The 14254-nt window shown below is 41.6% G+C and overlaps 1 protein-coding gene across 4 annotated transcripts in view; it reads left to right on the top strand.

The window, feature by feature from the left end:
* The window catches only part of LOC139759046 (sushi domain-containing protein 4-like), a 130366-nt gene that overhangs the window by 103165 nt on the left and 12947 nt on the right, over positions 1–14254 (top strand). For all 4 annotated transcript variants that reach the window (XM_071680966.1, XM_071680982.1, XM_071680974.1 and 1 more), the window contains 2 exons: positions 3722–3933; positions 9544–9752. In XM_071680966.1, coding sequence (XP_071537067.1) covers positions 3722–3933; positions 9544–9752 — 421 coding nt within the window. The remainder of the gene's footprint in view (positions 1–3721; positions 3934–9543; positions 9753–14254) is intronic.

Genomic DNA, 14254 nt, shown 5'->3' with positions numbered 1-14254 from the left:
AAAGGACAACAGAGGCCACTTTCGTTCACACAGTCTCCAGCTGTCATGTATAATGCACTGAAACCACAGCTCCCTTTCCACATCCAGGCCCCACAAAACTTTCCATGATTTACCCCAGACACTTCACATGCCCTAGTTCAATCCATTGATGGCATGTCAACCCCGGTATACCATATTGTTCCAATTCACTCTGTTCCTTGCACACCTTTCACCCTCCTGCATGTTCAGGCCCCGATCACTCAAAATCTTTTTCAGTCCATCCTTCCACCTCCAGTTTGGTCTCCCACTTCTCGTTCCCTCCACCTCTAACATATATATACCTCTTTGTCAATCTTTCCTCCCTCATTCTCTCCATATCACCAAACCATTTTAATACACCCTCTTCTACTCTCTCAACCACACTCTTTTTATTACCACACATCTCTCTTACCCTTTCATTATTTACTCGATCAAACCACCTCACACCACATATTGTCAACAAACATCTCATTTCCCAAACATCCACCCTCCTCCACACAACCCTATCTATAGCCCACGCCTCACAACTATGTTATATTGTTGGAACCACTATTCCTTCAAGCATACCCATTTTTGCTTTCCGAGATAATGTTCTCACCTTCCACACATTTTTCAAAACTCCCAGAACTTTCACCCCCTACCCCACCCTGTGACTCACTTCCGCTTCTCTGGTTCCATTCGCTGCTAAATCCACTTCCAGATATCTAAAACACTTCACTTCCTTCAGTATTTCTCCATTCAAACTTACCTCCCAATTGACTTGTCCTTCAACCCTACTGTACCTAATAACCTTGCTCTTGTTCACATTTTCTCTTAGCTTTCTTCTTTTCACTTTACCAAACTCAGTCACCAGCTTCTGCAGTTCCTCACCCGAATCAGCCACCAGCGCCATATCATCAGCAAACAACAACTGACTCACTTCCCAAGCCCTCTCATCCTCAACAAACTGCATACTTGCCCCTCTCTCCAAAACTCTTGCATTCACCTCTCTAACAACCCCATCCATAAACAAATTAAACAACCATGGAGACATCACACACCCCTGCCGCAGACCAGCGTTCACTGAGAACCATCACTTTCCTCTCTTCCTACAAGTACACATGCCTTACATCTTTGATAAAAACTTTTCACTGCTTCTAGCAACTTACCTCCCCCACCATATACTCTTAATACCTTCCACAGTATCTCTATCAACTCTATCATATGCCTTCTCCAGATCCATAAATGCTACATACAAATCCATTTGTTTTTGTAAGTATTTCTCATACATTCTTCAAAGCAAATACCTGATCCACACATCCTCTGCCACTTCAGAAACCACACTGCTCTTCCCCAATCTGATGCTCTGTACATGCTTTCACCCTCTCAATCAATACCCTCTCATATAATTTCCCAGGAATACTCGACAAACTTATACCTCTGCAATTTGAACACTCACCTTTATTCCCTTTGCCTTTGTACAATCCTCAGGCACTTCACCACGAGCCATACACACATTGAATATCCTCACCAACCAGTCAACAACAGTATTCCAATGCAGTACCATCCATTGCTGGCTTTCATCTTCCACAAAGCTTTCACTACCTCTTATCAGTTTACCAAATCATTCTCCCTAACCCTCTCAGTTCGCACACCACCTCGACCACAACATCCTATATATGCCACTCTATCATCAAACACATTCAACATACCTTCAAAATACTCATTCCATCTCCTCACATCACCACTACTTGTTATTACCTCTCCATTAGTCCACTTCATCGATGATCCTATTTGTTCTCTTGTCTTACTCACTTTATTTACCTCCTTCCAAAAATCTTATTCTCCCTAAAATTTAATGATAATCTCTCACCCCAACTCTCATTTGCCCTCTTTTTCACCTCTTGCACCTTTCTCTTGACCTCCTGCGCTTTCTTTTATATATCTCCCAGTCATTTGCACTATTTCCCTTCAAAAATCATCCAGATGCCTCTCTCTTCTCTTTCACTAACAATCTTACTTCTTTATCCCACCACTCACTACCCTTTCTGATATGCCCACCTCCCACACTTCTCATGCCACAAGCATCTTTTGTGCAAGCCATCACTGCTTCCCTAAATACATCCCATTCCTCCCCCACTCCCCTTACGTCCTTTGCTCTCACCTTATTCCATTCTGCACTCAGTCTCCCCTGGTACTTCTTCACACAAGTCTCCTTCCCAAGCTCACTTACTCTCACCACTCTCTTCACCCCAACATTCTCTCTTCTTTTCTGAAAACCTCTACAAATCTTCACCTTCGCCTCCACAAGATAATGATCAGACATCCCTCCAGTTGCACCTCTCAGCACATTAACATCGAAAAGTCTCTCTTTCATGCACCTATCAATTAACATGTAATCCAATAACGCTCTCTGGCCATCTCTCCTACTTACATACGTATACTTATGTATATCTGTCTTTTTAAACCAGGTATTCCCAATCACCAGTCCTTTTTCAGCACACAAAATACAATCTCTTCACCATTTCCATTTACAACACTGAACACCCCATGTACACCAATTATTCCCTCAACTGCCACATTACTCATCTTTGCATTCCAATCATCCATCACTATAACCTGGTCACGTGCATCAAAACTGCTAACACACTCACTCAGCTGCTCCCAAAACACTTGCCTCTCATGATCTTTTTTCTCATGCCCAGGTGCATAGGTACCAATAATCACCCACCTCTCTCCATCCACTTTCAGTTTTACTGATATCAATCTAGAGTTTACTTCTTACACTCCATCACATACTCCCACCACTCCTGTTTCAGGAGTAGTGCTACTCCTTCCTTTGCTCTTGTCCTCTCAACAACCCCTGACTTTACTTCCAAAACATTCCCAAACCACTCTTCCCCTTTACCCTTGAGCTTCGTTTCACTCAGAGCCTAAACATCCAGGTTCCTTTCCTCAAACATACTACCTATCTCTTTTTTCTCATCTTGGTTACATCCACACACATTTAGACACCCCAATCTGAGCCTTCGAGGAGGATGAGCACTCCCGCGTGACTCCTTCTGTTTCCCCTTTTAGAAAGTTAAAATACAAGGAGGGGAGGGTTTCTAGCCCCCTGCTCCCGTCCCCTTTAGTTGCCTACTACTACACGCGGGGAATGCATGGGAAGTATTCTATCTCCCATATCCCCTTACACCACCAAACATGTTGCTGGATTTCCAAATTGGTTTGCTTATTTTTTGCAGTATGCAAACAAAGACCAGTATCACTTACCTAAGATGATGAGTGAATTATTTGGGAATGTAAAAAAATGAAGTGCTAATTATTAAAGTTTTAGTTTTTAGGAAACCTCTTCCTTTACTTCAAAGATTCACAAACTATATAGATATGTAGTTATCAAACCATTTTCCATGATGCCAGTTGTTTCTTGGACTGACTTCAAAGATTCAGAAACTATATAGATATGTAGTTGTCAAACCATTTTCCATGATGCCAGTTGTTTCTTGGACTGGTATGTTAATCATAAGTGCTTTCAGTTTTCTTTCAATGCATACTGTTGCATGAAGAGAAGGTAATAACTCTAGTAGATACAATAACCTGCCAGTTTTAAGGTCTGTCCTGCTTTTCATTAAAACATACAAATGCCTGGGCTTTAGCAGAACCTATCCTATTCAAATAAGCAGAGAACTGTCTTACAAATTGATAAATGATTTTATTCCTGTAGAGTGTGCCTCCAACATATGAGGAAGCTGTCAGACACCGGCCAGCAATAATGTTTGAGCCTCATGGAGGAACCTCTGGAGGGCGCTACACACCCCATAGCCATCGAAGTAGAGGACACAGAGTTGTGGTACCAGGTGTGCGACGATCACGTCATAGAGACAATCCAGATAACATCTCATACCAGTCTATTGGATCTGCCCGTCAGTCTTCTAGGTTAGATGAAATTTTTATTAGTATAAGAAAATGAATGAGGATTGTAGAGGTACAAAGAAAGTAAAGTTTATTAGTTTAAGATTTAACATGTCTATGTTAGAATGGAAATGCCAGAAAGAACATAAAAATATGAAAAGGGAGGTCTTGAAGGTAGTAAGAATGAGTAAGATAAAAGTGGATGAGTGAATAGAAACAAAATTCAGTATGAAATACATTAGAAAAAATGATGCCTTTGAGCAGTAGAAAGAAGTCAAGTATGGGAAAATTCATCTTCAAATGAAAATTGCCTTTAGTGTAGAATGGCAAAAGGAGAGTTAACAAAGCTAGGAGATTGGGTGAGGAATGGGAGATATTTAGGGAAGCAGTGCTGGCATGTGCAAGAGAAGCATGTGACATGCCTGGGGTGGGAAACAGGCAGGTGAGAAAGGGTAGTTAGTTGTAGGATGATGAAGTAAAGTTACTAGAGAAATAGAAAAGAGAGGCATATGAATGGAGAAAAACTGGAGGAAGTGAAGTGTTTTAGATATCTGGGAGTGGATCTGTCAGCAGATGGAACCATGGAAGCAGAAGTGGATCATAGGGTGGGGGAGGGGGCGAAAATTTTGGGAGCCTTGAAAAATGTGTGGAAGTCGAGAACATTATCTCGGAAAGCAAAAATGGGTATGTGTGAGGGAATAGTGGTTCCAACAATGTTGTATGGTTGCGAGGCGTGGGCTATGGATAGAGATGTGCGCAGGAGGATGGATGTGCTGGAAATGAGATGTTTGAGGACAATGTGTGGTGTGAGGTGGTTTGATCGAGTAAGTAACGTAAGGGTAAGAGAGATGTGTGGAAATAAAAAGAGCGTGGTTGAGAGAGCAGAAGAGGGTGTTTTGAAATGGTTTGGGCACATGGAGAGAATGAGTGAGGAGAGATTGACCAAGAGGATATATGTGTCGGAGGTGGAGGGAACGAGGAGAAGAGGGAGACCAAATTGGAGGTGGAAAGATGGAGTGAAAAGGATTTTGTGTGATCGGGGCCTGAACATGCAGGAGGGTGAAAGGAGGGCAAGAAATAGAGTGAATTGGAGTCATGTGGTATACAGGGGTTGACGTGCTGTCAGTGGATTGAAGCAAGGCATGTGAAGCGTCTGGGGTAAACCATGGAAGGCTGTGTAGGTATGTATATTTGCGTGTGTGGACGTGTGTATGTACATGTGTATGGGGGGGGGGGGTTGGGCCATTTCTTTCGTCTGTTTCCTTGCGCTACCTCGCAAACGCGGGAGACAGCGACAAAGTATTAAAAAAAAAAAATGAATGGTACTAACAAGGAAGGAGTACAAATGATTGGGAGATGTATTAGAGAAAGCAGGAAGAGGTCAAGAGGAAGATGCAGTGGCTGAAAAAGAGGGCAAATAAGAGTTAGGATGAACACATATAGGTAAACATTAGGGGGAATTTGCGGCAGGGGTGTGTGATGTCTCCATGGTTGTTTAATTTGTTTATGGATGGGGTTGTTAGGGAGGTGAATGCAAGAGTTTTGGAAAGAGGGGCAAGTATGAAGTCTGTTGGGGATGAGAGAGCTTGGGAAGTGAGTCAGTTGTTGTTCGCTGATGATACACCGCTGGTGGCTGATTCATGTGAGAAACTGCAGAAGCTGGTGACTGAGTTTGGTAAAGAAGAAAGTTAAGAGTAAATGTGAATAAGAGCAAGGCTATTAGGTACAGTAGGGTTGAGGGTCAAGTCAATTGGGAGGTAAGTTTGAATGGAGAAAAACTGGAGGAAGTAAAGTGTTTTAGATATCTGGGAGTGGATCTGGCAGCGGATGGAACCATGGAAGCGGAAGTGGATCATAGGGTGGGGGAGGGGGCGAAAATCCTGGGAGCCTTGAAGAATGTGTGGAAGTCGAGAACATTATCTCGGAAAGCAAAAATGGGTATGTTTGAAGGAATAGTGGTTCCAACAATGTTGTATGGTTGCGAGGCGTGGGCTATGGATAGAGTTGTGCGCAGGAGGATGGATGTGCTGGAAATGAGATGTTTGAGGACAATGTGTGGTGTGAGGTGGTTTGATCGAGTAAGTAACGTAAGGGTAAGAGAGATGTGTGGAAATAAAAAGAGCGTGGTTGAGAGAGCAGAAGAGGGTGTTTTGAAATGGTTTGGGCACATGGAGAGAATGAGTGAGGAAAGATTGACCAAGAGGATATATGTGTCGGAGGTGGAGGGAACGAGGAGAAGTGGGAGACCAAATTGGAGGTGGAAAGATGGAGTGAAAAAGATTTTGTGTGATCAGGGCCTGAACATGCAGGAGGGTGAAAGGAGGGCAAGGAATAGAGTGAATTGGATCGATGTGGTATACTGGGGTTGACATGCTGTCAGTGGCTTGAATCAGGGCATGTGAAGTGTCTGGGGTAAACCATGGAAAGCTGTGTAGGTATGTATATTTGCGTGTGTGGACGTATGTATACACATGTGTATGGGGGTGGGTTGGGCCATTTCTTTCGTCTGTTTCCTTGCGTTACCTCGCAAACGCGGGAGACAGCGACAAAGCAAAAAAAAAAAAAAAAGAATTAGGGGGAATAAGATGTTTTGGATGGAGGTTAATAGTGTGAGAAAAACAATAGAACAGTGAGGAACCAGTGGGAACTTTGACGAAGGAAGCAAATGGGGAAATGATAAGTAGTGATAAGTTAATGAGATAGATTTAATATTTTGGATTTACTGTGAAATATGTTTACTGATAGGTAGTCAGATTTAGGTTGTTTTGATCAGAGTGATACACAAATTAAGAGTCATGGAAAAGGGTTTGGTGAAGAGGGAAGAGGTGGTGAAAGCCTTCATAATATGTTGTGGTTGGCATTGCCGTTGGATTTCTTAAGAAAGGGGTTGACTGTGTTGTGTATTGATTAGTTTGGATTTTCATTTTATGTATTGATCATGGTGAGGTGCCTATGGATTGGAAGAATGCATGTATTTTGCTATTCTATAAAGGCAAGAGGGATGAAGAGAGTTCAGACTATTGAGGTGTAAGTTTGTTGAGTGTACCTGGTAAGTTTCATGGGAGAGTGGTGATTGATAGTGTGAATGCATATGCAAAACATAAGATTAGGGAAGAACAGTGTGGTTTCAGAAGTGGTAGAGGATGTGTGGACCTGGTGTTTACTTTAAAATTGTGTGAGAGAAATAGAGAAACAAGGTTTATATGTGGGATTTTGGGATCTTGAGAAAACATATGATAGGACTGATAGAGATGCCTTGTGGAAAGTCTTATGAATTTATGGTGTGGGAGGAAAGCTCCTACAAGCAGTGAATAGCTTTTATCAAGGTTATAAGGTTTGTGTGCGAGTAAGAAGAGAAGAGAATGAGTAGTTCCAGGTGGAGGTTGTCTGTGGCAGGGATGCATGGTGTCACCATGGCTGTTTGATTTGCTTGTGGATGGGGCAGTAAGGTAGGTAAGTGCAAGAATCTTGGAGATAGGGGTGAATGTGTGGTCTGTAGGTGGTGAGAGAGTCTGGGAAGTGAGCCAGTTATTGTTTGCTGATGATAGAGCATTTATGGTAGATTCAAGTGACAAATTGCTGAAGTTGGTGACTGAGTTTGGAAGAGTGAGAAAGGAGGAAGTTAAGAGTACAGTTGAATAAGAGTAAGGTTATTTGGCTTAGCTGGGCAAACACTGTGCTAGACTTTTCCCCTGCCAGTGGACTGTTAAGGGTAAGGCACTGGAGTTCACTAGTTATGGAGACTCTATTGCTGTGGCCACCCCCATGAGGGAGTTCCAAAAGGGAACAGAGATCAGAAATATAGAATGATAGTTTAAATGGAGAAAATTAGGGTGGAAGTTTAGTGTTTTAGATATCTGGGAGTGGACATGGCAGCAAATGAAACCACTGAAGCAGAAGTGAGTCATAGGGTGAATGAGGGGTGAAGATCCTTGGAGCACTGAAAAGTGTGTGAAAAGAGAAGCTGACACTCTCTAGGGTGAAAATGGGTATGTTTGAAAGTGCACTGGTCCCATCGATGTATGGATATGAGGCACAGGCTATAGACAAGGATGTGCGAGGGAGGGTGGATGTATTGAAAATGAAATGTTTTGAGTACAATATTTGGTGTGAAATGGTTTGATCAAGTATGTAATAAAAGGGTAAGAGGGAGGTATCATAATTAGAAGAGTGTGGTTGACAGAGCTGAAGATGGTGTGCTGAAATGGTTTGAACAAATGGAGGAGAGGTTAACAAAGAGGATATATGTGTCAAAAGTGGAGGGGACAAAGAAAAGAGGGAGGCCAAATTGGGGATGGAAGTACAGAGCAAAAAAGGTTATGAGTGACTGAGGCTAGGACATGCAGGAGGGCGAAAGGCATACATGAGGAGAGTGAATTGGAATTGAATTGGATTGAAGTGCTGTCATTGGACTGAACCAGAGCATTTGAAGCAGCTGGGGGAAACCATGGAAAGGTTTGTGGGACCTGGATATGGATAAGGGGAAGTGGTTTTGGTGCAATGCACTGACAGCTAGATAATAGATGTGAGTGAATGCAGCCTCTTCTTTTTTTCTTTGCACTACCACACTAATGCAGGGATCTGTGAAGGAATATGAAAAAAATCTGGACCAGTAAAATAGTTAAATGGTTAGCATAGGAAAGAAATTACAGTTAAAATCAGGAAAGTAAAAAAAACAGTAAAATATAAAAATCCTGGGGGAAATAATGTGAAAAAGGATGTTGAAAAAAGAGGAAGAGCTAGTTTACAGGTGCTGTCATGTAATTTATTAGAGAGCCTGGAAGATGGTACTAGATTGGGTTAGATGGATGAAAAGATGATGTTGAATAAGGAGAAAGATGTAAGGAAAAGAATGCATGTAATTACTACAGTATTAGGATATAAACTTGCTTAGAGTAGGAGGTATAGTGTGTGACTGTCAAATGACAAAAGGAAATGATTTTCTGTATAAAGTAGGGGTTGACCAAATTTAGGGAGTAAGAATGCCAAGGTGATATGGGCATGATTACTGAATGAGAATGGATTTTATGACCAAGATGTGTTGGTTAAGATGAAAGAGTGGTCAAGTTTAAGAGATGAGTTTTCAGTTTAAGAATAAACAATGACATTTAGAAATCATCATAGATGGAGGTTCTGCAAGGTGCTGTAGTATAATATAGTACAGTATGGTATAGGATCCAGATAAAGAGAATTCAAAGGTTGTTGATTTTCTTAAATGCATTACTTGCTGTTTTGGATACTTTTGCACAGTTTAAGAAATCACTTAGGTTTTCATTGTGTTGACGTATTAATAGCATTCTTATGTAATTTTTCATAAATATTAATTTACCTGTCACTCTATAGTTGAAACATATTCCTCTCTGTTTAAAGTGAATGCAGCAGCATCAGGAAAAGGGAATGAAACCATGCCTCTCAGCATTTATGTATAAGTTGATTTACATGAATGGAAAATGAACCTCAAGAAAGATCTGAGTACTCTTGAATATTTCATTCAAATGTTTCTGTTATGCATGTAATGATCGTCCTTCAAAGAAGTTTTGTTCATCATTAAATCTTTTTCAACTTATTATGTAGTTCATCATTAAATCTTTCAACTTTTTATGTAAAATTACTTTTGAATATGATTCATTACAGCACATCTCGCTCTATGAGCATGCGCAGCTGGTCAGCCTGTGACAGTCTTGGCTCGACAGACACTGTAGCAGTGAGTGACTCCACCAATGTTACAGTCGACACTCAGAGCTCAGGAGGAACCAGTAGTGGTGCCTCTCAAGCTCCCTCCTGTCGTGCTTTGGCTGGCTCACTGGCATCATTTGACACATCTTCGTTAGTTAACAATGAGGGTATGCTAAAGAATTAAATGTGGAGTTTACCCATTCTGTATTAAGTAGATTTAGCTTTCCATTTGGGTGAATCATTTGAACCTTTTTCTTCAGCTGCCTGCACTTTGTGGTGTCAGAAACCTAATGATAGTCTCTTCTGATGATTGATTTTTAATCATGGTCCAATTACAGCATAAATGAAGTCATTTTTTTCATGTCTCTGCTGATGAGATCTGCCACTAGCTATAGTCTGATACCCATCACTCAGAAGTATGATAATTCAGAATAGAGTGTGGACTTCCTAGTTCCTCCAGTCACGTTTTCCATTAACCCACATTTCATATGTACTCCAACATTACTTACTCCTTCAGTCTTCAAGCACTCCACATACGGTTCATTTTTCAACATAATTTACTCAGTCATTCTACTTGCACATGTTAGTTATGTTGGGTTTCCAGGATAGCATAGATGATATAGGTATGCCCAACAAGTTTTAGTTGAATTGTGGGGTTTTAAAATTGCACAGATGGCACTCCACAAACATTTCATTTCCATGACATCCACTCTCTTCAGTACACTTTTATCTAAAGCACAAGGTTCATATCTGTACCATCAGACATACGTATCTTTACCCTCACAGACAGTAAATTCTCACTCTTCACATTTCTAAGTGCTGCCAGGACCTTTGCTCCCTTACCCTTTCTGTGGTTCACTTCAGCTCACATGATTATATTCACTGCCATATCCACTCCAAGGTATCTAAAATGCTTTACCTCCTCTAAGCTATCTCCATTTTCAGATTCACACACCAAATAACCTGTCTCTCTTTACTGCTAAACCCAATAATCTTACTTTTATTCACTTTTTTATATACATATTCACCATTTGCTACGTTAGCGAGGTAGCGTTAAGAACAAAGAACAGCCTTAGAGGGAATATCCTCTTTTGGCCCCCTTCTCTGTTCCTCTCAACTTTTTCCTTTCACATACAAAAACTGGCTTGAACAGTTTCTCACACATATCTACCACCAGTGCTTTGTCATGAGCAAGCAGTAACTAAATCAAATCCCCCCTCCACTACTGACACTGCAGACCTGCCCCTCTTTCAAAAACTCTTTCATTCTTCTCCTTCAGTACCCAATCCATAAACAGATTAGATAGCCAAGGAGACATCAGACACCCCTTCTGTAGACCCACCTTCTCTTGGAACTACTCACCTTTCTCTCTTCCTACCCATACACACTGTTTGCTCTCTTGGTTAAAACTCCTCACTACTTCCATTTCCTTTCCTTTAACACCATTATTCGTAACACCCTCCACAAAGCATCTCTTATCAGCCCTAAATTATGCTCTCTGCAAATGTATAAATGTATAAAATGCCTCTCTAAGTATTTTTCACACATTCTTCAGTGAAAACACTGATCCACTCACCTTCTACCACTCCTGAAACCAGATTGATCTTGCCCCTTCTTAATCACTGCTCATCCATACAACTTGCCAGGTTCTTTCAAGAAATTTGTACCTCTTTAATTTGAGCATTCACTCTTGTCCCCTTTGCCTTTATACAGTGGCACTGTACAAGGACTCCAACCAGTCACCCCATTTTTGAAATGATTTGACTGCAATCCCACCCACTCGAGTCACTGTGCTTCACTTCATCTCATGCAAGGCTTACATCACTTCTTCTCTTTTCACAAAATCACTCACCCCACTTCTTCAGAAATTTGACTACAATCTCAACCACTTAAGCCACTTTGCTACATGTCATCTTATGTAAGGCTTGCACCATCTTTTTTCTTTTCATGGAATCACTTGCCGTGACCCTCTCTTTTTGCATACCTCCATGTCTAAAACACCTATCATCCACCACCCTATCATGAAACATGTTCAGCACTTCAGAATATTTACTTAATCTCCTCTTCATCTCATTTCTGCATGCTACCACTTTCCCATGTGCCCCTGTTCATTATTGTTACCATTTCTTCCTTTTTTTTTCTTGTGCTATCAACCACCTTCCCAAACATTTCCTTATTCTTCTGGAAGTTTGCTGATGATCACTACCTCAATTCTCATTTGCCCTATTTTTCAGCCTCTGCTTCTTTCTCTTGACTTCTTGCTGCTTTTTATTGCCTGCAAGTAATGCCCATACACCCTTCTTTTCTCTTTCACTAGCAACTTATCTTTCTCATCCCCCACTCACTACTCTTTCTCTTCTCTGTTCCCCATCCACCATCTACATGCCACCACTTCTCTCACACATGTCAACACAGCTTCCCTAAATATCTCCCATTCATTTGCTCTCACCTTTTGCCATTCTTCACTCGATCTCTCCTGGTATCCCTTCATACAAGCATCTTTTCTAAGCTCACTCCTTTTCACCACTCTCTTTTCACTCCTATTATATCCTCTTTTCCTAAAGCCTCTACAGTAAACCATCACCGGTGCCTCCACCGTGTAATGCTCAAACATCCCACCAGTTTCTCCTTTCAGCCCTTTTACATCCAAAAGTTGGCTTTGCATGTCTGTCAGTTAGTATATAATCCAGTAATGCTGGCAAACCATCTACCCTCTTCACTCTTATATACTTATGTATGGCCTTCTTTTTGAACTGGATATTTACAGTCAACAGTTATTTTTTAGCACAAAACTCTCTGTTGAATTGACATCACACACTCTTGTCTCACTCCGGCTGTTATCTCAGAATTAACCCTTAACCTACCATCCATTTTTGCACATCGTCTATTCCATTGTAGAGTTATTTTGTTATGTTCAGGAAATTTCTTCGTACCCTTCTTTACCTCCCACGATGCATTTCAGCCCACTTTATCATATTCCTTTTGTAGATACATGCATATATATGTTATTTATTTATTTATTTTGCTTTATCGCTGTCTCCCACGTTAGCGAGGTAGCGCAAGGAAACAGACGAAAGAATGGCCCAACCCGCCCACATACACATGTATATACATACATGTCCACACACGCACAATATACATACCTATACATCTCACTGTACACATATATATACACACACAGACATATACATATATACACATGTACATAATTCATACTGTCTGCCTTTATTTGTTCCCATCGCCACCTCGCCACACATGGAATAACAACCCCCTCCCCCTCATGTGTGCGAGGTAGCGCTAGGAAAAACACCAAAGGCCCCATTTGTTCACACTCAGTCTCTAGCTGTCATGTAATAATGCACCGAAACCACAGCTCCCTTTCCACTTCAAGGCCCCACACACTTTGCATGGTTTACCCCAGACGCTTCACATGCCCTGGTTCAATCCATTGACAGCACGTCGACCCCGGTATACCACATCGTTCCAATTCACTCTATTCCTTGCACGCTTTTCACCCTCCTGCATGTTCAGGCCCCGATCACTCAAAATCTTTTTCACTCCATCTTTCCACCTCCAATTTGGTCTCCCACTCCTCCTCGTTCCCTCCACCTCTGACACATATATCCTCTTGGTCAATCTTTCCCCACTCATTCTCTCCATGTGCCCAAACCATTTCAAAACACCCTCTTCTGCTCTCTCAACCACACTCTTTTTATTTCCACACATCTCTCTCACCTTACATTACTTACTCGATCAAACCACCTCACACCACATATTGTCCTCAAACATCTCATTTCCAGCACATCCACCCTCCTGCGCACAACTCTATCCATAGCCCACGCCTCGCAACCATACAACATTGTTGGAACCACTATTCCTTCAAACATACCCATTTTTGCTTTCCGAGATAATGTTCTCGACTTCCAAACATTCTTCAAGGCTCCCAGAATTTTCGCCCCCTCCCCCACCCTATGATTCACTCCCGCTTCCATGGTTCCATCCGCTGCCAGATCCACTCCCAGATATCTAAAACACTTCACTTCCTCCAGCTTTTTTCCATTCAAACTTACCTCCCAATTGACTTGACCCTCAACCCTACTGTACCTAATAACCTTGCTCTTATTCACATTTACTCTTAACTTTCTTCTTTCACACACTTTACCAAACTCAGTCACCAGCTTCTGCAGTTTCTTACATGAATCAGCCACCAGCGCTGTATCATCAGCGAACAACAACTGACTCACTTCCCAAGCTCTCTCATCCACAACAAACTGCATACTTGCCCCTCTTTCCAAAACTCTTGCATTCACTTCCCTAACAACCCCATCCATAAACAAATTAAACAACCATGGAGACATCACACACCCCTGCCACAAACCTACATTCACTGAGAACCAATCACTTTCCTCTCTTCCTACACGTACACATGCCTTACATCCTCGATAAAAACTTTTCACTGCTTCTAACAACTTGCCTCCCTCACCATATATTCTTAATACCCTCCACAGAGCATCTCTATCAACTCTATCATATGCCTTCTCCAGATCCATAAATGCTACATACAAATCCATTTGTTTTTCTAAGTATTTCTCGCATACATTCTTCAAAGCAAACACCTGATCCACACATCCTCTACCACTTCTGAAACCACACTGCTCTTCCCCAATCT

This window comes from Panulirus ornatus, chromosome 2 (genome assembly GCF_036320965.1).
Source record: "Panulirus ornatus isolate Po-2019 chromosome 2, ASM3632096v1, whole genome shotgun sequence".
In the NCBI taxonomy this organism is placed as follows: Eukaryota; Metazoa; Arthropoda; class Malacostraca; order Decapoda; family Palinuridae; genus Panulirus; species Panulirus ornatus.
This window is presented reverse-complemented; position numbering and strand designations above follow the sequence as displayed.